Source organism: Microtus pennsylvanicus, chromosome 2 (genome assembly GCF_037038515.1).
Source record: "Microtus pennsylvanicus isolate mMicPen1 chromosome 2, mMicPen1.hap1, whole genome shotgun sequence".
In the NCBI taxonomy this organism is placed as follows: domain Eukaryota; kingdom Metazoa; phylum Chordata; class Mammalia; order Rodentia; family Cricetidae; genus Microtus; species Microtus pennsylvanicus.
The window spans coordinates 126564510-126587177 of record NC_134580.1 but is presented as its reverse complement, the minus strand read 5'-3'; the positions used below and the strand labels follow the sequence as shown (position 1 = coordinate 126587177).

Genomic DNA, 22668 nt, shown 5'->3' with positions numbered 1-22668 from the left:
AACCTAACATCTGAATACGAACTGAAATTGGAGGAAAAGTTCTGGTTCCAGGTTCCAGCTTAAAAGTCAGAGAATGAGAGTTAATTCTTGTCTCCAGGGACCTGGAGGGAAAGCTGGCAGTTGGAAATTGACATGCTAGCACTTTGAGGGTGAGGAGAGAAAATGCAACCAGTGCAGGAATGAGATGTAGAAGCTGGTTTAAAAAAAAAAAGAGCTTCACATTTTAGGAGTATCTCTATGTCAGCTAGCAATGGCTGCGTTAGAAAGCGAAGGCTGTTTGAGATTTCTTCCAACTGTGCAAATTGCCTGGAAGATCTTTTGTGCTGAGGGCAAGGCCCTCAGACCTGGTATAGAGCCTCAAAGGGGATGCATCTCTGTGCAGAGCTGGTCCTGGCTATGAGCTAGCGCTATCCCTCCTCTCTGTGGACTCGCTGCTTCCGGAAGGCATGGCAGCTTGGAAACAAAAAAGTGGTACTCAGGGCTGCTGAGGCTTCAGGGTCTATCCAAAGACTGTCAAAGCATCACTTTTGCCAGGTCCTATGGAGTAAAGCTAGGTCAACCCAGACTTAGGGGGAGGAAGGCTTGATCCTCATCTTTTTAGACGGTTAGGTGCATGGGGGATTGAATTCATGCTAAGCACAAGTTCTGTAACTGGGCCACACCCCTAACTCAGCCTCCTTGTCCCGATGGAAGAGGAAAATTTCAAGTACACACTAGAAGGGGAAGTGTTGGCGGGCATCTCTCAGACTGCCTGGCTGAGCCAGATCTTTCTCCAGCTTATAATTCTATATGTCCATTTCAAAAGAGGATTTGATGGTGTAGTTGGGGGTGCTGGGTGTTACCTTCTTCTTCCACTAGTCAGCCACGTGTTCTTTTGTAAGTCTCTTTTATTAGTTTGGACTGTTTCCTTATTTATTTCAGCACTGTATAACCTTTTGTTCTACTATGTTTTGTTTTTGGCCCTCGCCAGTTTTAGTTTTGTTTTGCCTCTTAAGGCGGAGTCTCTCAATACTGTCCAGGCTACTCTCAAACTCATGGTCTCCAGTGAGTGAATTCTGCCTCAGCTTCATGAATAGCTGGCACCCCACGGGTGCTCCACTGTGCCCAACTAGTTAGCGACAAGTGCTTGACTGAGGTCAGGCAGGGCAAGTGCCTGCCCTCCTCTCTCCGCAGCTCATCCACAGTATCCCCCTCCAAGGGAATGACCTATCCACAGCTGTCAGCCAACAGGAAGGAGTCTTTGCCAGCCCAAAGAACTCAACAAACCAGTTTTTGAAAATCCCCTACCCCTAGTGTTTGTTTTTGTTATGTATTCATTTCTTGGTTGGTTCTTTGAGAAAAATCAACAAGATAGACAAGCCCTTATCCAAACTAACTAAAAGGCAGAGTGAGAATATTCAAACTAGCAAAATCAGAAATGAAAAGAGGGCTATAACAACAGACACCGAGAAAATCCAGAAAATCATTAAGCCATACTTCAAAAACCCGTACTCCACAGAATTGGAAAACCACTTCTTAAGTACTTAGTAGAGACACATTTCTTTTTAGTCTTGATTCTTCAATAGTAAAACCTTCCTCTCCATGACAGAGCTGATGGCGCATAGTGTTAACCAGGCCAGCCGTGTTGTGGACATTGATTTTAGTCTTCACCATAGCTTCCCACCAACCCCAAGCACCAAAAGTTTCCAGAGTGAAAAGCTACACCTGCCAGGACAGGGGTCGGCAGCTGGGTAACGTGAGTAACTGTCACCGGACTCTGGCCATCTTAGCACTTTCTTCCCGACTTGAAAGCCAGCAGGCTGGTTCAGCAGCCCTTTAGCCCTCCAGGGGTCAGTTCTGTGTGAGTGGCGTGGTGGTACAGGCCCACACCATTGGGAGAGGGGTTTGGTCTCAGGAGATCACCCAGGGAGGAAAGATTTGACTTCAGTTTCTGGAATGCTGAGCCACACCATCTGTGCTCTTGGCTCTCCTTAGTCGCTTTTCCAATCCGGTCCTTCCTAGCTCTGAGCGCAGCCGACGTCCCAGGTCGGGAGCCTGGGCAAACCAAGTACTTGCCTCTGCTGCAGCGAGCGGGGAAAGTTCTCTGATTTGCACAAAGCGATCGCAGAAACCCAGGAACCTGAAGTCGAGAGCGAGGGCTGGCCTGACAGTGGGAGCACAGCAACCCCACCCCCAATCCCTACCCCCACACTGCGCGCACCCCTCTCCAGGCCGGAGAAGAGGTGGGGCCGGGGCAGGCTCAAGGAAACGCTTCCCTGAAGCCGGGGAGTAGTGGGTGGTGGCCGGGGGGGCGGAGCCTGGGCGGGGCGGTGGAGACTCTTAGGGGCGCCCAGGCTCCCGCACCCGCGTGGGGCGTCGGGCGAGATGGCGGCGCGCAGCTTGGGCAGCGGTGTGGGGCTACTGCTGCGTGGCCTGCACGGGCGCTCCGGACAATCGGGGTGGTTGCTGAACTTGTCCCGATCGACCGCCACTCGGCTTCTAGGCAGCGTTACCCCGGCAGCGCAGCCAGGCTCGTACCCTGCATTGAGCGCTCAGGCGGCCCAGGAGCCAGCCGCTTTCTGGGGGCCTCTGGCCCGTGACACACTAGTTTGGGACACCCCCTACCACACTGTCTGGGACTGCGACTTTAGGACGGGCAAGATCGGCTGGTTCCTGGGAGGCCAGTTGAATGTATCTGGTGAGTGGGTTGCTGGGGACCAACTCTGTCCCGCCGAGACTCGGGAGGCCCCCTGTCAATAGCAGCTGTCCCTAGGCCGTGGTCCCTTTCTCCAGTATGCTTCACCACCCACTCTAATCCTTGTGCCACGTCACCGTGTTCTGCATCCCACCCGGCTAGAGATTGCTGCCTGCGGAGCACCAGCTACGCGCCCAAACCTGCAGGGCTGGCTCAAGCGGGAAAACTTGAGGATAGCAGGTTGGAGGTCAGAGTGGCCTACTCAAGCGCAGATTCTGGGGGCACTTTCTTCAGATTTTAACCTCAAAGATCTCCAGCGCGGTGGGCACACAGTTCACGACCAGAGATAGGCCTCGGTAGAGAGAACACATGCTCCAAGAGGCCAGACTTTTCTGCTCAGGAGCCCCTAGGTCAGCGGGATAAATGCACTGTGTAGGTTGTTACCATCAGCTACGGTGCTAGGGTGCTAGCTAACGTTAGCGGCTCCCCTGGGGACAAGCCCTGCAGTGTAAACAGTGCCCTGGTGGGTGCAGGAAGAAGAAAGCGCCGGCCGCTGGGAGGGAACTGCTTATCTCCTCCCTTAGGGGTGCGTGGGCAGGAAGTTCTGGGTCTCAGAACTGCACCCCAAAGACAAACGTCTGCAGTGTCAAAGGCAAGTAACCCCAGCATGCTGGAGGTTGAGTCGGGAGGAGCAGAGCTAAGTTGACTGAAGGCCAGTTTGGGCCATGTAGGCTCCTCCTCGTTCTCCAAGAGACACACCAGTCTCTAGGTGTCTGTTTCCTGATGAACCTGGATTCCCTACTACCAAGGTTGGAGGCAGGGGCGTACACAGCTCACTGAAACACTGAGTGAGCCAAGAACTGAAGGAGGGGCTGGAGAGACAAGCTGAGCGGGGTTCAGGGACCTCCGAAGCGGTGGGAGTGAGGGTTGGGTGGGTCAGAGACGCTTCAGAAAGGAATCGAAGGTCATCAGGCAAGGTGATGCTTTGTTCAAGGACCAGAGTTAGAGGTGGAATCTGCTGTCTGCTGGGTTCACTTGAATTAAATTTGGCGCATCTCAAGGTCCCCATTTGTAATTAGAGTACTACTCACTTGTTAAGCTGGCTGTACTAACAGAGCTGGGAGATACTGAACCTTGTCCAGGCTTAATGGTAATCAATAAGCCGTATCAATTCTGATTTACTATATTCATAAGTTATAGGTAGTGTCTGTTTTCTTTTCTTTTTTGTTTCAAAGCACAACACCTTAAAGAAACTTTGGACCAGTCCTTTTTTTTTTTCATATTCTATTTTACTTGACAAGTTTAATTTAAATGAGTCTCTTGCTAGATAAGCGTTGCTTTTAGACTTGAGTCAGCAACATCTTGAACTTGGGGGAAGAAGTTCTTGGGTCTGCAGAACTGATGGAATGTGCCTTTTAAGTGAGAAAAGTAGCCTGCTGCAGGGGAGGCCAGAAAGCTACAGCTTCTTTGGGAACCTCCCAGGGCTAAGAGGCCAAGGGCACTGGGACACCCAAGCTTGCAGCTGATAAGGATTGCTATCGACCTTCTGGTGAGGCTTGGGTGTGGTCTTCAAGGGATTCTTTGGCCTCTGTTCTTCCACCTTTAGAGCTGTGTGAGCCAGAGGCTGAGCTTCAGTGAGCTGACCTGCGGGAAGGCAGCTTCTCCACCTGCCCAACGGCCTGTCTGTCAGCAGCATCTTTGTCCTTTACCAGTCTGCAAAGCCCAGAGGTCACGGTGTGAAAAGGGGACAGACTGCAGCTGCCTTGGGAGTCACCTAGAAAGTTGTGAAGTGGTTGAACTGTTTGGGCCTGATCTGGTTGTCACATGCGATAGTGCCAACTTCTTCCAAAAAGTCTGGAGTGACACTATTATCCTTTCAGGGATCTCCAGACTGATGAATGCTTCTCAAAGCCTGGTACTAGATCAGTAGCCTTCTTGGGGAGCTTTTAGAAATGCAAATTCTGGGGCCCCTTAGGTTTAGAAACCATGTGGCTGGGCATCTTCCAGCTGCAGGTGCTGGAAGTAGATTTTGGAGGTTTCAGCTATTTTTCAGCCTTTTGTGCTACATTGACCTCTCAATTCTTACTGTGCTGGGCTTCCCATGTTTCCTTATATGTGAACTAAAGAGAGGAGTGTGTTCTGGACCCCGGTGATAGTTATCACTGCTTCATACTTTCTCTTTAGTGGTGCTGCAGGCTACAAGACCATCTCTTACCCTCGGAGGTCCTAGGTCAGGACTCTGGACAGGGCCCTTGGGGTCAACTCTCCCTGATGGCTCTAGCTGGAGCCATCTGCCTGCCTGCTTCTCGCTTCCTACCCAGGCCTGAGTTGGTGCTATGCTTAGAACGTAGTTCATTCCCTGAACTCCGCAGTAAAGTCCCTTTGTCAGGTCTTATGAGGGAGGTAACCAGGATTAGGGAGGTAATCAGGGCAGAGGCATAAGGTTCAGATCATGGTGTTTAATAAGAGGGAGAGGCCTGAAGAAAAATTGATGTCTCATGCTGTATGAAGCATTGGCTTAGAACTCCCTCGGTCGGCAGAAAAAAAAACATCAGATGCAGGCCTTTGAACTGTGATGTAAATAATTGTTTCTCTTTGTAAAGGTAGTCAGCCCCTGTTCTCGCAGCTTCAGGGAATGGACTCCTACAGATGTGATAGGTGAAATTTCAGGCTGGGCTCAACTAAATCTTGTTCCCCTAATCACACAAGGCTTTTCATAGTTTACTGGCTAGGTTCTGCATCCAGAGGGCTAAGAGAACCATGCAGAAGCTAAGGCTTCTTCTGAGCAGCCTTTTGAAGGCGGGGAGGGAACTTGTTTGCACTTGTTCCCTATCAGACATGGTTCTCAGTGCACCCAGCTGGGGCTTTTGGTCGGATTAGATGAGATGAAGCCTGTAAATCCCTTGACACTGTCCTTAGCACATTGCAACCCTAGTCACCCATTGCTGTTAATCATTAATGAAGCCCTTGGTGGAAGCAGTGACCTTGAGTTTGTCCTTCAGGAATGCAGCTGAGTACTGTGTTGGACCCCGTGTGTTTGAGCCCCATAGCCTGGGGTGAGTGGGGAGCAGGAGGCTGGAGGATGCACGGGTGCCTGAATGGCTCTCAAGGAGCCACAGGCTGCGTCCACCCCAAGCTGTGACAGTGAGCTGTGATGTTGAAAGCCCCTTGGCTTGGGGGATGGTACAGTCTCCAGGCCCTTCCTTGACTTGCCTCTAATGCTTTATAAAGTGTTTCACAGTAGGGTCTTTGGAAAGTCACACTGTAAAGGGGATTCTTTCTGGCCTTGATCATTTGGCTCTGCTCTCTGTGGGGCTCCACAGTTATTTTTGCTCTGTGTGTGTACACCTAGGATGCCAGGAAACTGCAAATTCAAAACCAGAGGTCATGGTGTCTATGGTTGCTTTCACCACACACATCTTAGCTCTGTTTTGTAAATCCCAGACCTTGAGTCTGACTTATTTCAAGGTGTGCCTTCTTACTCTAGCAAGAGTATGCACATGAACTTTTTGGAGACAATGTCTCATATGTAGATCAAGCTGGCCTGGAATTCCTGGAGATCCACCTGCCTTTGTCTCTGAAGTACTTAGATAAAGGCATATCACCACCACACCTGGCTTAAATAAACTATTTTTAACTAACCATTGAATACCGAGACTTCTTGAGTGTTCTTTTTTCTTCTTCTATGCTGGAACTGGAACATAGGGTCTCAGGCAGGCTAGGCTGGTGCTCTGCCACTTAGTGCTATCCACAGCCCTCTCAATGCTTTAGGAACACTGCACAAATAGAAGTCACGTTGCTGAGGTTCTTTCCTCGATGGCAGTGACTCAGACTTCATGCTGATGCTGAGATGTTGCGATGGCAGACAAAGCTTGTCTAAGTTTTTTAAGGAACTCCAAGTGAAAATGTAGCTCCAATCTCATGGAGGTGGAGCTTCTGGAAGAATCCGAATTCTTCTCGCTTGTCAGAAGCAGGACTTGCTTTAAATAGCAGTTGCTTCTGGAAAGTTGGCAAACGCAACATTCAGAACGAGAGTTCTCAAAATGTGCCAGGGAAGCTCGCTATTTAAAGAAAGCCATTGTGAATTCTCAGTGTGGCAATAACTCCAGTTTCTTTTCATGACGATTGAAGCTTTGTGTTCTGGGGCCACTTAAATTTGAGCTGGGCGTGAGGGGGATATATTTAAACAACCAATCAGAGCCTTTGGATTAGGGGTGTGGTTTAGGAGTTTAGTACTTCGGTAGCACTAAGAAACCCTGCATTCCATTCCTAGCCCTGTAGAGTCAGGGGTGGGAGTCTGAAAATTCCTACGTTATTGTGTGTCATCTTTCTAAAGGCGGTAACAGCACTCCTGCAATTTTTGAGTTGCTAATGGAAATTTTTAATAAATAAATAAAAGAAAGAAAAAAGAACTGCCAGGAAACTAGAGGGTCAGTGTTAAGCAAATTATTTCAAAAGAGAACAAGAAATAAAATATAAACATCCAAATGAAAAAAAAATAAAAATAAAATGTCTGAGTCATTAACAAGTATTAACAGCTTAGAGATTGTGTTAGGATCTGGCCTGGGCCATGTGCTGCAGTGACTGAGACAGTCCATGGCTGAGTAGTAGGGTGCTTCTCCTACTTTCAAGGACTATATTCCATTCTTGATGGTGCAAACATGGAATGGTTGGTGTCCTGTTATATAGATGGAGACACAAAGGCCCAACCTCAGAAACAGTGGAAAATGCCCATTGTCATAGCTCCTGAGCTGAAACAGATTACAAATCGATGGCTGGAAGGTGGAATTACAATGATGTGGTTTAACATTCTCAGTTGGACAACACTTTGTCTCGTAAAATGTATCAAATGAGAGCTGGCTTTTTTTTTGTTTTTTTTTTTTTTTTGTTTTTTGTTTTTCGAGACAGGGTTTCTCTGTAGCTTTGGAGCCTGTCCTGGAACTCCCTTTGTAGACCAGGCTGGCCTCGAACTCACAGAGATCCGCCTGCCTCTGTCTCCCGAGTGCTGGGATTACAGGCTGCACCACCACCGCCCGGCGAGAGCTGGCTTTTATAGATAGAGAAGGGCTGAGAAAAGCCCAACAGAGATCAGAAAACTGATTGGCTCTTTCAGCCACTTCCCTTGAAAGGCAGAACCAGGCAGATAGGATAATATAAAAATAATGAACAGCTCACCTAGGCTCTGTCGGCTTCCCTTTTGTGTATAAGCGTATAGGTGGGGGAACTTCACAACCAGGCACACTGAAAGTTTGGCTCCAATTTTTGTGTCTCCCATCTTGAATTCTTCAGCAGGCTAATAAGCGGTCATGTTTTAGCTTGGTGATGTGAACTTTAGCATGAACAACTCTATTTTGATTTCTAGTCTGGTTTATGCTGGAGTTTAGACCAAAATAGTGGTCTCCTGTAATTTTTATTTAATACAGTAAGCAAGTAAATCTGTATTGGGATGATGTGCTCAAGATTTCCACAGGACTGGGGAGAACTGTGGCCTTCAACAAGTCCCCATGAGAAAGGAACCTCATGGCCCTTGTGACCCACATGGTGGGAGGAGGAATGGGCATTCCTGGGCAGAAGAAGGAAGTGTTACATGGTGTGGGCCACGGAGAAGTGGGAGGACAGGGGCTCACTGTGTGCTGGGGACTTGAAAGGCTCAAAGTAGGAGGTGGGGTTTGAGTTCTGCCTTCAGTTGTGCTAGTCCTGGCCAATCTTCCTGTAAATGCTTGAAGGTGAAATTTTCTTGTCTGACTGCCCAGTTCTTTGGATTGTTACTTTTTTTAAACATAGAGATTTGGTAAATCCTTCATGTCTTCCTTCACTCCTCCAGCTCCCTTCCCCATGAGTTCCCTCCTACCTCTTTCCCCATTTCTCTTCTCTCTCCTCCTCCTTTGCTTCCTCCCTCCCCTTTACCTTCCTCTCTCCTATTTTTCCTCTCTGCTTCTTATCTTTTCTCTCTGCCCCTTCCCTCCCTTCTTTCTTCTCCCTTGTAACTGAGGAAGCAGAGGGAATTGTAACTGTGTACTAAAACCCATCATAAACATGGCATTTTAGGGCTATGGTTCTGCCAGATCCATACTGTGGTGGCTCTAAGGAATGGGATTATTCTGTTGGTACATTCCTCGGGAATACTGTGACTTCCTCAGACCCAATCTTAAGACACACTTGGGGGCAACTAATTCTTAGGCTCTCTTAGAGTCAGGGGTTTCTATATCACCTGGATTAAAATATAATCCAGGCTTGATATAAATGACAAGGACATTGTCCATAGTTAGTGAGTGGCTGGCCAGGGGCCAAACTTACGGATTTTTTTTTCAGGCAGCTCCAAGGCTGCCAGGCAGTAAGGCATGGCCAGGTGTCACACAGGGCTAGCAAGGACCTTTGCTTACACCCCACCCCCAACCAGGAAGAGAAAGAAATGGAATCCCCATTGATTCTGGAAGCTACATATGTAGTGGGTGTACATGTAAACACACAGGCAGCTGCCCCTGTGTGGTCCTAAGACAGGCTAGAGCAAGACTGTTTGCTTAAAATGCACAGACTCTGCTAAAGCTGGTGTGCTTCACGGGGCCTAGGCCCTTACGTGGGACCAAGCTCTTTGGGGAGTCTGATGCCACTCAAGTGTGAGAAGCGTGGGGTGCATAAACTGGGACAGGCTAATGTTCCTGTGTTTCCTCTGGGGGAACATTGGATTTGGGGATCTATTCTGAGCTGCCTAGATTTGTGCCATCCATCAGCCCCAGGAATGGGTATAGGGGACCACCCAGCTATACCACCTGTGCTAGGCCTTCTTCATCCCCTTTCTCAACCTGCCTTCCTTCTTGGTATAAAACAGGTGGGATAACTTGTTGGGCTTTGCAATGCTGAGTGAGGGTCTCAATTCAGAGTCAGTCACTCTCTGGGGAGGAAGGACGCGTAGTACCCTGACTGTCCTGGGAGCAGGCAATGTTCTGTGGTGTCAGAGCCCCTACCTTTGGGCAGGTTCACTAGGACACCAGAACCTCTGAAAGGTTGCTTCCTGTTGCATCTGACCACTCCACTCCTCAGGGTGACAAAAGTCAGGGTGGGTTAGAGCAGAGGTTCCCTGGAGAGAATATGGGCACACATCTCCTGTGGCTTCTCAACACAGCTAGGAGGGTGAAGAACTTCAATTTGTCGCTAGCTTCCTGGTGTCTAGAGCAGTGCAGACTTCCTGCTCTTAACCAGTCCTGTCCAGATTTTCTCTCAGGACTTTCTGTGGCATTGATTCTCAGGTGACCCTTTCCAACTTGTCAAGACCAGCTCAGAGTCACCTCTATGGCCAGGCAGCTGAGGACGTGGCCCTGTACCAAACGGTAACCTCTTTGCTGGCTGCTTAGAAACCATAAAACCCTGAGTTTAGAATGAAAACTCTTGGTGTTTGGGCATTCGTGTACACACAGATACACATACACACAGACAGACAGACAGACACGCACCACACACACACACACACGCACGCACGCGTGTACACACACACAACACACTGATAAGCTAGACTCAGCCTGGGGCACTGTCAGCACACACGCACGCACGCAAGCACGCACACAAGCACACACGCACGCACTCAACGCACCACACTGGTAAGCTAGACTCAGCCTGGAAGCACAGTCAGCTGCCCTCTGAAGCTAGCTTGCTAATTTCTTCCCCAACAGCTTTGCACCTGTTCTCATCTGCCCATTGTTTCGCTGTTCTCCACAGTTCTAAGGTTCATCTGTCTGTGGAATCATACCTCTTCACATCCCCGCTTTGCCACAGGCTGGGCTCAGCTTGCTTCTATCTGCTGCCTAGAACAGTTCTTGACTGTCTGTTTGAGCCATTACAAGGAGACTGTGGAGGGCAGTGTGAAGGACCCTGGAACTAGTCTGAGTCAAATCCAGATGTGACTGTGTGACCTTGGACAGGCTGCTCAATCTGTACTTGTCACATTGGTGATGAGAAATATTGGCAATGGGTCCCCGAGAGCGCTGTCTACATCCAGGTGCTGACTGGTGCAGTTACTGTTGCTAGTTGCTCTTAGCTTCTGTGAGTGGGTTTGTCTAGTCTGGGTAACTTCAGCCCCAGAGTTCTGTTGGAAAAAGTTATGTGACACCTGCCAAAGTCCACCTCAGACGATTGGAGGCCACTGGTGGGAATGTGGCTGGGGAGAAGGGGCCACTGTTTGAACCAGCTTGGATTAGCTCACCTTTACAATCAAATAATCAGTGAACTGGACGTCAGCAGAACTGAGCCCACTAATCCTCAGGTTTACGGTAAACCAGCCCACTGACCTTGTGTTTTTTCCAGTAAGTCATGTGAACTGAGTTTGGGTAACAGAGGGGGAGGGGATCAGAACTTTCTTGCCAGGCGTGTTTAGGTTAGTACCTACCACACAGAGAGTCTTGGGTGGTGATGGCACGTGCAGCCAATATGGTGACCGTTGGAATGACATGATGACCTTAGAGTCTGTGGGGAAGGTCACTTTGTAGAACAGATCTTGATTGTGTCCGTTTTTTGCTGTTGTGGCAATCACCCTATCTGAGGGAGGAGATCCCCGCTCTGCAGGAATAGTAAACCACAGCAGACCAAATCCCACTCCATCCTCTTCTAAAGCATGGGGAATAACATCTGTTAACTTTTCTTTGCGTAGTCAACTGCCTGGATCAGCATGTGCGGAAGTCCCCTGAGAACGTAGCTTTGATTTGGGAGAGAGATGAGCCTGGGACTGAAGTGAGGATCACTTACAGGTACTGTGTGTCATCTGGAACTCTCAGCACTCTAGGGGGGTCCTGGACCTTTCTATAATTTTGTTTTGGGGAAGGTATGTGACCCCTGCTGCAGCCGTTAACTCAAAGGGTTCCCAGTCTGGAAGGACCCTGACTTGGTGTTTGCTTGGTGTTATCTGATGTCTGAAGACTCCTGTAGCAATGTTAGGGACTGGGGAGGCATGGGCCCAATTCCGTTGCTGTGTCTGTCTCAGGACGTGAGATTGTCTAAACAATGAAAGATGTTTCAGCTTTGGGGATGTTCTGTTATCCCAGGAAAACGAGATGTGGGCAAGGCAGGCTGTGGCAGGAATCAAAGCACACAGAGCATCTGCCCAACAGAATCCCTGGGCTGAAGATACCCAGAAGAGACTAGGCAAATTCATCCTTGGGAGCCTGGGTGTGGGCGGAAGCCTTGGGGCACTCACTATCAGTATCTCTTATCACAGGGGTGAAAAACACAGAGATTAAGTGGCTTGCCCAAGGTAGCAGACCTGGATTTGACTCAGTTTAACTCCTGGATCCCTCCCACCATCCTGCCCTTTTTTGTTATCTTGTAATGGTCTAAACTGGAAGCCAAGAACTACTCTGTCAGCAATGCCAGCTACTGACCTTTCTCTATATACCTTATGATGGGGGTGGTGACTGGGATGATAATTAGTACAAGTTTTCAAAGGCAGATATTGCTCCTTGGTTTTGTAAGTGGAGCCTATTCACTATCTGGGCACCGAGTACCAAGAATGTGATGAAGTATCAAGGTTTTTGATGAAGTAGGGATCATTCAGGAAGTATGACCACTGACTGATGGTGATTTAGATGGGCCTATGGGAAGCTGCTGCCACTCCTGGGTTGTCTTGCTCACAGGTGCCGTGGCACAGCAGGGAGGAGATTGCCTTTTCACTGATGTCTCATTAGCTGAAGATGGTGTAACTCAACGAGAGCATGCTTGCCTAGCAGATATGAGACCTCAGGTTCTATCCCTAGCACTGAAGAAAATATCCTTTTGGCTAAAGACACAGTTTAATTGTTTGGTGATGTGCCTCAAGTCATGGGTTCTGTGTCTTTCCCTCATCAGGTCTTCTGGGTATGATTATTCTCCTCCAGGTAGCTTCAGACTTTCTAAATCCAGTCAGCCATCTAGCACGAATTTGTTTCATGCCTTTAGTCAGTTACTGCTGGCTAGAGTAGCCTGCAATAACAACCAAAGCATGGCAGACTACCCGGGCTGCAGAGTGAGGTTGTTTAGGTTGAGATTCAACTGATGTGTGAGGAGAAGGCCATGTCTTGGGGGCTGGGGCAGGGAGGTGGGCTGGTAGAGGGGGGACACAGAAGGAGCGTTCATAGACATAGTGTCAGGCCAGGGTTCTGAGCATCGCAGTTACTTGTGGATGCTCAGGTGACCGAGGGGCAACCAGACACTCATTTTCCACTTGCTTCTGAAATTCTAGTTTTATTCCAGACCATATTCAATCCTGGTATAAGTGCTCAGGCTGCCTTTTGTAGAAAGCAAGGTGACTTAAAAAAATTGGCACTTTAATTATTTTTAAATTATGTATATATGTGTGTGGGTATATGCATGAGAATACAGGTCCCCAGAAGAGGACATTGGATCCCCTGCAGCCAGAAGCAGAGGTGGTTGGGGGCCACCTGATGTGATGTTAGGAGCTGAACGCTTCTGCAAGAACAGTGCCCACTCTTAAGCACCGAGCCAACTCTCCAGTCCCAAGGTGACAGTTTCAATCCCGTGTAGCCCCTGGTGGTGTTACTGGCCCACTCATTCCTTATCCACTGATCCCACCAGTCCTCAGGCATATTGTAGCCTTCATAGCTACAGGGCTGTAGCAGACGTTGGTGCTCTCTCCCTTGCTGGGCTGAGTTCGGGGCCTGTGTTGTTTCTATCCTCTGGTACCTGGCTTCAGCCTCCTTGTGGCCCACTAACCAATAGCATTTTACTACCAGGAGCCTGGTATGAAAAGATTCCTGGGTGGCTCCTGTACAGGGGCTCCTTGGGAACGCTGCTTGTGGGAACTGGCTAGTTCAGCTGCTGCTTCGTGAGGATTTTGGGTCCACTCCATTTGCATATCCACATACATCCTTCTAATAAAGGTCAGAGGCAGCCGCTTGGGCGCTGTCATGTGTGGCAGGCCAGAGGCACTAACTAGAGAGCTGGGGTCCTGCCCCGAGGCTGGCTGAAGGACTAGTGTTTCCCTGCCTCTCCATCCCAGGTATGCTTAGAGTGGTGGTGGATAGGCAGGCCACGAAGAATGCCCTGTGACCAGATGCAGCGGTACTTGGCAGTCTGTGAGCTGCTGAAATTTGTGGTTGAAAGTTAAAGGTAAACCACCTGGAATGCTCAGGATTGCAGCCAGCTCATTAAAGTCAAGAGAGACTTGAGGTTGACGGGAATGAAGCAGCTCCCAGCCAGCCAGCCAGACACATTACTAGGTACGAGTGAAGTGTTTGCTAAGCTGCCCCTCTATAAACATGCGGAGTTTGTTCACGGTGCTTTGGTTGGTCTCTGATGGCTTAGAACTAGAAGGCTGTGTGTGTCGTTAGGACAAAGTGCTACACACACTGTAATTGCAGCAAGTGTGTGCAGGCCATCAATTAGTGCTTTCCAGGGACGTTTTAGGCGTTTGACTTGCTTCTGGTTGTCATGCCAGTAGACAGACAGACACACGTGCTAACCATATTCCGTTGGAAATAATGTGATTTCCTTCCAGATGTCCCTGTGGCGTTGGCACTCAAGGTGCTTCAGGATAGTCACAAGCCCCGTAGACTCAAAGGTCAAGCTCCAGACTCTTAGACTTTGCGTGTGTGTGTTTTATTCTGCTAGGGATCAAATTCAGGACATTGGTTATGCCAGGCCAGGCAAGTGCCCTGTCACTGAGCTACACTCTATCCCTGGCCATTTAAAGATATGCCATGCGGCTAGGGATGGTGGTGCACACCGCAACCGCAACACATAGGAACCGGAAAACAGCAAGTGTGAGGCCAGGCTGTGTTACCCGGAAAGCCACTGTCTACACACACACACACACACACACACACACACACACACACACCCCACCCCAAAATAATACACAAAGAAAACACAAGGGTTGCAGATGCAGCTAAGTGGTGGAGCAGCTTGCCCTGAATTTAATATCTGCTACTGCCAAGAAAACAGGAGAGAACCCAGAGGGGTTGTAGTTGTTACAGGTAATGGTGATGGAAACATGTTTTTCTGGTTCCACAAATCTTCTAGGTGGTTTAGACGGCTGCATACAAACAGAACCTGGGAGTCTCGGGTGATCTGTAGAGAGAATCTCCCTGACTGGCACCGGTGGTCTTTGTCATGTTTTTATCTTGGTCCTTTTTGGTTCAAAATATCCTCCTGGCCAATGATCTGACAAAGCTGTGTGGTCTCCCAGGGCACACTACCTCTCTCTCTCTGTAAACTGGAGTGAAAATGACTTTACAAGGTTGACCCACGGAAGCTGGCCCGAGCATATGCATAGCGCTGCAGAAATACCCATGGTAGCTAGCCATGGTTACGCGCAACAGCTGGCCAGTGAGTATCCTTCAAAACACCATGACAGGATTGCTTTAAAGACTATGATTTGATTAGATAAGAATAATCATGCCACTTTTTATTATTTTCAACATTTTGTTATGGAAAAGCTTCAGACAGGGCAGCCATCTACTTGTCATTCAGATTTTGCAGTTGTGTCGTGGTGCGGAATCTCTATCCCTTGTCTGTTACCCATCCTCTTTTCTGGCGCTTTCCAGAGTGAGTTGTGAACATCGGTACTGCATTAGCCACTCCCCCCCCATCACTACCACCAAATATATGACAAGAAACAAAGGAGGGGAGGAGGGGCTTAGTTTTGGCTCACAATTTGAGGGCATACAGTCTCGTGCTGGTGAAGGAATAGCGGTGGGCTGTTGTCTGGGGGCTGGAACTTGAGACAGTCACATTGTGTGGAAGTCAGGAGGCCGGAGAGAGAGTTCAGGAAGGAAGTGGGGCCAGACTATAACCCTTAGGACCTGCTCCCGAGTGACCCACTTACCCCAGCAAGGTTCTGCCTTCTAATGTTTCTAAACAGCACCCGTTGCTGGGAAACAAGGGTCCAAACACACAAGTCTCTGAGGGGGATGCCATAGTCACTCGAGCCTGTCGGGTGCTCTCCTCTCAAACTCTCCAACTCCGCATGTGATTAACCAGAGGATAGCCAGGACACGTTTATTTTTCTCTTTTGATATGAAATTTACTGGCAATGAACCCATTTGCTGGATTTTGACTCAGGAAAATGCCAAGGAAAATGCTGTGTAACCCAAACCTCTATTTTAAATTATTCCTCAGGGATTATTAGTTCTTCTATCTAGCTCCCCAAATACTGTTGATCAGGTTTTTTTTTTTCTGACATAGTTTTTATTCCAACCCCATAGATAAGAGGGAGATTCAGAGAGATATTGTTTGTTTATGGGCAAATGCCTGGTGTGGGTGGGGAGCCACAGTTAGGCCCTGCATCAGCAAGTTCAGTGCCATGAACCCACATCAAGTGCTAAGGGCCACGTCAGCAGATGTTTCTGAGGCTTGATGGATCCTGGGATGAAGCCCGTCAGAATGAGCCGTGTCAGCATCTGGTCTGGGATCAAGCTTGCCAAGGATGGACACCGATGTGTTGCCTTCTTCAGGTGCCCAGGGTCTCTCACCACTGGTTCTAATGAGTCCTCTCGACAAGTGTAATTCTGAGGAATCTGGTTTGGTGAACTAGCAGCTCCTTTACCCAGGTGGTGGGATTCGACACTGAATCCCACCACCATCCTGGGAACTCACACGTGCACACACTCCCACCCACCACCTTTTAGACCCACCCCCACAGCATAGCTCCAGAGCTGCTTTGTGCTTTGTGTGGGCTGTGTCACCATCCTGGGAGAAGACACACCCTGCGTGCCTTATTAGCCTTGGCCTATGGAACACACCTGTGCCCTTCAGGAATATGTATTCTGCACCCTGGCCTATAATAACCCACTTCACGTGGCCTTTTGTATGTGGCCATAAACTCAGAGCTGGGAGTAGTGAGGCAGATGGAGCCAGTTCCTTGGCACATTCTGCCACAGGGCACCTGAGCCTGGAGCTCAGCTTGGATGTCCTGGGTCCACCTCCCAGCAAGTTGGCAGTGTGACCATAGGGAAACAACAGGCTGAGTTCCCCTTATGTTTGTGAATAGCGGTTGAAAGACGTCACCAGGCAGAGTGTGGATAATCTGGTCCTTCCTGAGGCAGGTGGCCAGATGGCATTTGAACAATGCCCCTTCTCACCCCCCTGGGTGTTTCTCATATGACAACCCTAAACACCTCAGGTGGGCATTGCCGAGACTCAGGGTACATGTGGAGAAGCCCCATGGGACTGTGCCATGGTTTTCATGGTGCTGATGTTTGTGGTCCTATATTGGGCCTTTGTAGCAGGTAGGACACACTCTGAGGAGACAGCAGGGTCCAAACTTGCAATGGGGCCAATAGGATGCTGCCTGCCTGCCTCCAAGGCCTCAGTGAGCATCTAGGGGAGGGTGTCCTTCTGGCATGCTGGCCTGGGCATTGGGCATTACTGTAGAGGCTCGTAGGGAAGTGCGGAATGGTGTCTGGGCCGTGGGGGGACCTCCCTTTATCCAGATGGCAGGACTGACAGATAGCACATACTGGAGTCAGAATGGAGATGGGGGAACCTTCATCTTGGAGCCACTTTCCTAAGAACTTGTTAAGTCTTGGACCAGAGTGTTTTCCAATGTGACCAGAAGAGACTGGTCTCTTTGGATTGAAATGATAGGAAACAGGAAGTCATTCCTTGGACATCAATCGGGGAGGTTCTGGTAGGGCTTGGGTTGAAAGACAGAGGAAGGCAAACTGTGAAGGGGTCTGTACAGGTAATCTGGTGCCAGGGTCTTCAGAGAGCCAGGTCCAGGCTCTGCCTTTTCCCCAACTATGTGTGACCCAAGGCACATCAGTCCCCTGACTCTCAGTTTTCTCAGTAGCAAAGTGGGATCATGCTTCTGTCTGATGGAGCTGAGTGCTGAGTGTGCTGGTTTAGTGTGTGTGTTTATGTGTGTGTTTGTGTGTGTGTATGTGTGTATACCTACACTATGTGTGCATGAGTCCATGGAAGTCACGAAGTCATTGGATCCCCCGGAACTGGAGTTACAATTAGTTGTGAGCTGCCATGTGGGTGCTGGGAATGGAACCTTGTTCCTCTGCAAGAGCAGTGTGCAATCCTAACCTCTGAGCCAACTCTGAGCCAACTCTTCAGTCTTGAATATACTGATTTCAAACTTTTCTTCCATAACTTGGTTTCTTATGTTGAAGCTGGAAGATGTTTTGAATCTTATATGTGACTACTGCTGTATTTTGTTTGTCGTTCTTTTGGACACGAAGGGTCTCAGAAGTTTATGTTTTAGATGGAAGGATCTTTGGACCACTAAGAAAGTTTATTTATGTCTTAGGAAACCTCTTTGAGGGAGCCCTTTTGAGGTTTCTCTGGGGCAGGCCTGACCAAAGTTCAGTTTGGAGAGCACACAGAAGCAAAGAGCTCCCTTGCAGCTGGGTCTCCACGCTGCAAGCTCCCTTCTGCTAGGTGGCGGCAGCCGGCTTGCAGGAGATGGACAAGCTTCTGCTGGGGGAGAGAAGAGGGACTCAGTTCTCAAGGGGAGGGGCATGGCCTCTGCCCTTGCTTGAGAAGCCTGTGGTGGAGAGCTTCCTTGTTCCTGTTTTGTGTTTTTCTTCCTTTTTCTGCAGCCGCTATAGACGATAGCTATAGACGATAGCTTACGAGTTAACCGACTGGCAGGTTTGCTGTGTGCAGCTGTGGCTTCCTGTGACTCTGCCAGCGGGGTTCCCTTTAGGCCAGCAGATGAGTGGATGAGGCAAACTCTTGCTTGTCGAGAAGTGTGAAACTGTTCCTCCTCCTGCGCTGCATTCTCTGTTCCACCTCCAGGGCCATTTTTTCATCCCCCTCGCTCTTGTCTTCCTCATACGTGGGGTACACAGCATGCCACGCCGTAGGGTGCAGCTTTGGGAAGGTGAGGGCAGTTTGTGAGAGTTCTGCCACCTGGCCCTCTGGCCTCCAGAAGTCTCTTATCATCTCTTTTGTGTCCAGTCTCTAGCCTTGCTCTCCTCCGGTTGCTTGTAACCTATGATCTCTATGCCCCCACTGTGGGATGACCTCAGGTCACTATTCAAGGTTCCAGCCCGGACTCCCAGCGAGCTTCTGGGGCTGGTTGGAGTGCCAGACAGCTGGAAAAGCCATTATTCGGTTTGTGCTCAGCTTGACCTCTGCAAGGCATAGAGAACTCTTCTGGTGTCCCTTGCCTTTCTCAGGGCAGCTCTGCAGCCCAGGGACGTACTGCCTGTGTTGCTTAGTGTTGGCTGTCAACGTGACAGGATCCAGAATTGCCTAGTAGATGCACCTCTGGGTTTGTCTGTAAGGAAGTTTGGAGATTAGGTTAATCAGAGTGGGAAGACCCACCCTAACTACAGCAGACCTGTTGCCCAGGCTGGGGACCCAGACTGGGTATAAAGAGAATAGGAGCCGAACACCACATTCCTCTCTGCTTTCTGGTTGCAGGCGCAGTGCCTCTCTAGCTTCCTCTCCTCCCGCCTTGTGCCTTCCCTGCTAGGACTGTAATCTCCTGACCTGTAAGGCAAAACCATCTCTTCCATCCCTGAGTTGCTTCTTGTCATGTATTCAGCCACAGCAATGAGAAAAACAGTTAGCATACTGGCCATACCCCTCGGCCAGCGTCCTGTGTGCACATAGTGTCCTGCTCACCCACTGTCTGGAGAAGAAGCAGGCACTGAGGGCAGTTGGTGCAAGCAGGGTTGATGGCACCAGAGGACTTGAGAGACATCGGAAAAGGACAGAGAGCTAGCTGGAGAAGGAATGGGAGGTGGGAGAGGGCAAAGGTCACTCTACCAATGGAGTGATAGAGGGTTTTGTAAGTCAGGAAGAACAGAGCTCATAGTGTCCGGGCAGAAGCGGGCCTTGTCAGGTGGCTTTCTCTTAGAATAGGGGCCTGTCTTTGCCTGGCACTGCCTTGATTTGGTGAGGAGACATTTCGCATCTGCTAAGCTAGCTGAGCTTCCTGGAGAAGCCTGGAAAAGAGATCTGGGTCTTTAGTTGGTGAGGTGGATGATTTTGTTGTTTTGTGTGAGGTTGTTGGAGCCTTCCTCACCGGTGCAAGTGGAGATGCTTTTGTGGAACTGCAAGGAAGCCTTGAGCCCACAGAAAGGGTACCAGATCTGATAAAGTTTCCAGCATTCAGGGGCTAGCTAGTGCCTCTCATCAGGGATGAGCTGCTTGACAAAAGTAACAGGGCTTCCCAAGGGAACCGTGTGAGTGTGCTTTCTGCCCTTGAACCTATGTCCTCAATGCAGTGGGTCCAAACTCTCAGCATCTACAGAACTCATTGGTATCTGAAAGCCGGGGTGAGGAGGCATGTGGAAACGGAGTTAACATGGCTGGAATAAATACAGTTACTCTTCCCCACATTCCAGGCATTAAACAGAAAGTACGACATGATTGACAGTTTCTAGGGAAGGGAAAGAAAAACCAGCTTAAGTTAATTTTAAACACATTCTCAGGAAGGTCGGAGGGCACAGGCTGTTCTGAGGGGCTGCCCGCTGCCGCAAGGCAAGTTTGCTTGAGTTCCCACGCCATTCATGCCATGCTCAGCCTTCAACACCTCGTTTAGGGAGTCATGTCGGAGGTTTGAAATCAGCCAGAGAGGCAAGACTTAACGCTGTGAGCACTGGCACAGGCTACAGGACTGTTTTCCCAAGGAAGCTGGTTTTTGAACACTTGCCAACCTGATGGGGTCACGGGAGCTGTCTCTCCTTCTCACAGTAAAATGCTTTACCAAGCTGCTCCCAGAAGCAGGGAAAAGCACCCCAGTCTGTGGCTCCTGGGGTGGCATCCTGGTGACCATGTCTGCTGGAATGTCATTCTCTAAGTGTCAAACTGCAGTGTTCCGCGGAGTTCACCGAAAAGCCTCGAAAGAGGGTGGCTCCCAGCTTGTGTCTAGTCTGGAACTTTCTGTGGGAACTCAGCTTCTTTGTTTTGCCACATGGACCGGTGCAGAGTGAGTGCTGGAAATCTACCAGGTGGCACAGGAGCCATGCAAACCGGGAACAGGACCCGAGACATGTCCTGGGGTGATTTATTTATTTATTTATTCGTTACCACAGGGAAAGTGAACGTTTTTCAGAAAGTTAATAGCTACATCCCTCTTCACGTCTCACCAGGAAGAGGACTCCCTGCATGGCTTTGGAGCAGGAAACATGTCTGTAGGCCAGGGTAAAGTGTTCTGCCAGGCCCAGCTGTTTTTGCTGGCTTCCATGCTGGGATTCTACCAGCTCTTTGGGCCTCCGGCCAGTGAGAGCCTTCAGAGTGCTCACTGCTTTGGCACTTGCCTGCTCTGGGTTGTGAGCTGCGCTTTGTGCCTGGAAGAGAGAGAACTTCCTCTCCAGAGGCAAGAGGTAGGCCAAAGGGAAACCAGGCGTTAATGAGAACAGAGTCCTTCTCAGGTCTGACTAGTTACTTCTATCCTGCAGGGGGATATTTTTGGCTGGCAGGCTGCTGACTTTGGTCAGGGCTGCTGTGGGATTTGACCCGGACATGGCTGGGGCAACACCAGGGGTAGAAGGCGCTGAGTATGGTGTTTTACATCCCCCCACCCCAGCACCTCTTCTCCATTCTGTAGATACAAAGAAAGGCTTCTTTTAACATTCAAGTTAGTGGATTTTGATCTGTTCTTTTGCTACTTTCCCCGTTTTCAAAAAGGTTTATTTTTAAATTATGTGTGTTGCGTGTATCTCTGTGTACGTATGTGCCCCTAGGCGGAGATGACCCAAGGGTCAAGAGACTTTGAATCCTGTCTGGAGCTGGTGTCACAGGCTGTTGTGAGCTGTCTGGTGGAGGTAGCGGTACCTGAACTTGGGTTCTCTGCAGTGTGAGCAGTGTGTTCTTTTAACTGCTGAGCCGTTTTTCCGGTCCCTTAATCCCCTTTTGAACAAGTCAGTCTCTGGTTCCCTCCCGTCCCCATCTCCTGTGCTGGGAATGGAACCCAGAGCCTCACACATGCCGAGCACAGGCTGTTGCTGAGCTGGCCTCTCAGCTAGTCCTCTTCAAAACTAACAGGTATTTAAAGGCAAACTAACACAAGGGGATGGCGAGCACATTAACATGGCCGATGGGGGAAATCACGACTTTGGGGAAGCTTTATATTAGAAAGAAAAGAAGTTATTGGGATACTGGGGTTCATGAGAAGAGCTGGGTAAGAGCTGGACCTTTGGAACTCATTCTTGGCTTTACATCCTGCCCTGGTTAATTTAATTGAATAGCCTTGAGGAAAATGTGGCTTAGCGTTCATGTGCCTCACTTCCCCATACATAACATAGCAGAACTTTCTTGGTGGACTATCTTTGGATTGCCAGCCTACACATAATGCCCTGGAGACGTATTAATTATGACATCTTGGCTTTAGCTTCGGCTTTCCCCCAACTAGCTATTGTTAATTAGTAGCTTAATTAACCCATATTTTTTTAAAATCTACTTTCTACCATGTGGCTCTTCTTAGCATGGTGTATCCAACTTTCTCTGATGGCAAAATCATGGACTTAGATCCTCCCCGCCCCCCCATTCTCTCTTTCTGCCCGGAAGTCCCGCCTATTCTCTCCTGCCTAGCAATTGGCCATCCAGCTTTTTTTTTTAAATAGCAATCACAGCGACACATCTTCACACAGTGTGCAAATATTCCACAACACTCATATGAAGAAACAGAGCTCATAGATTGGCAGTTGAAGTTTAGGTCTTGACTGTCCTGCCCCCACCACCACCCTGAGAGACTCGTATGTTGACGGTGCTGTGTCTAGCCTGTGGCACTAGAAGGTGGTAGAGCCTTTAAGAAGTACAGTCTACTGGGAGGTCTTTGGGTCATTGTGGGTGTGCTCTTGCAGGAGATATTGGGATTTTAGTGTGCCCCCCACCCATCCCCACCCATCCTTTCCCCTCTCTCCCCGTCGCCCTGAGGTGAGAAGATTTTGCTGCATACTGTCACCATGAAGTACTGAGCTTCCACTACAGGTTCAAAGCAGTAGAAATAACCACGAGATAATAAATTAGTGTGAGGGGCTGGAGAGATGACTCAGTGGTTAAGAGTATTGCCTGCTCTTCCAAAGGTCCTGAGTTAAATTCCCAGCAAC

At 49.3% G+C, this 22668-nt stretch overlaps 1 protein-coding gene across 1 annotated transcript in view; it reads left to right on the top strand.

Annotated features, from left to right (window-relative positions):
• The first annotated feature begins 2310 nt into the window (after nucleotides 1-2310).
• The window catches only part of Acss1 (acyl-CoA synthetase short chain family member 1), a 46502-nt gene continuing 26144 nt past the window's right edge, over nucleotides 2311-22668 (top strand). Inside the window, exons 1-2 of the mRNA XM_075962417.1 lie at nucleotides 2311-2677; nucleotides 11316-11412. Of these exons, the coding sequence (XP_075818532.1) occupies nucleotides 2365-2677; nucleotides 11316-11412 (410 nt within the window). The 5' untranslated portion in view covers nucleotides 2311-2364. The remainder of the gene's footprint in view (nucleotides 2678-11315; nucleotides 11413-22668) is intronic.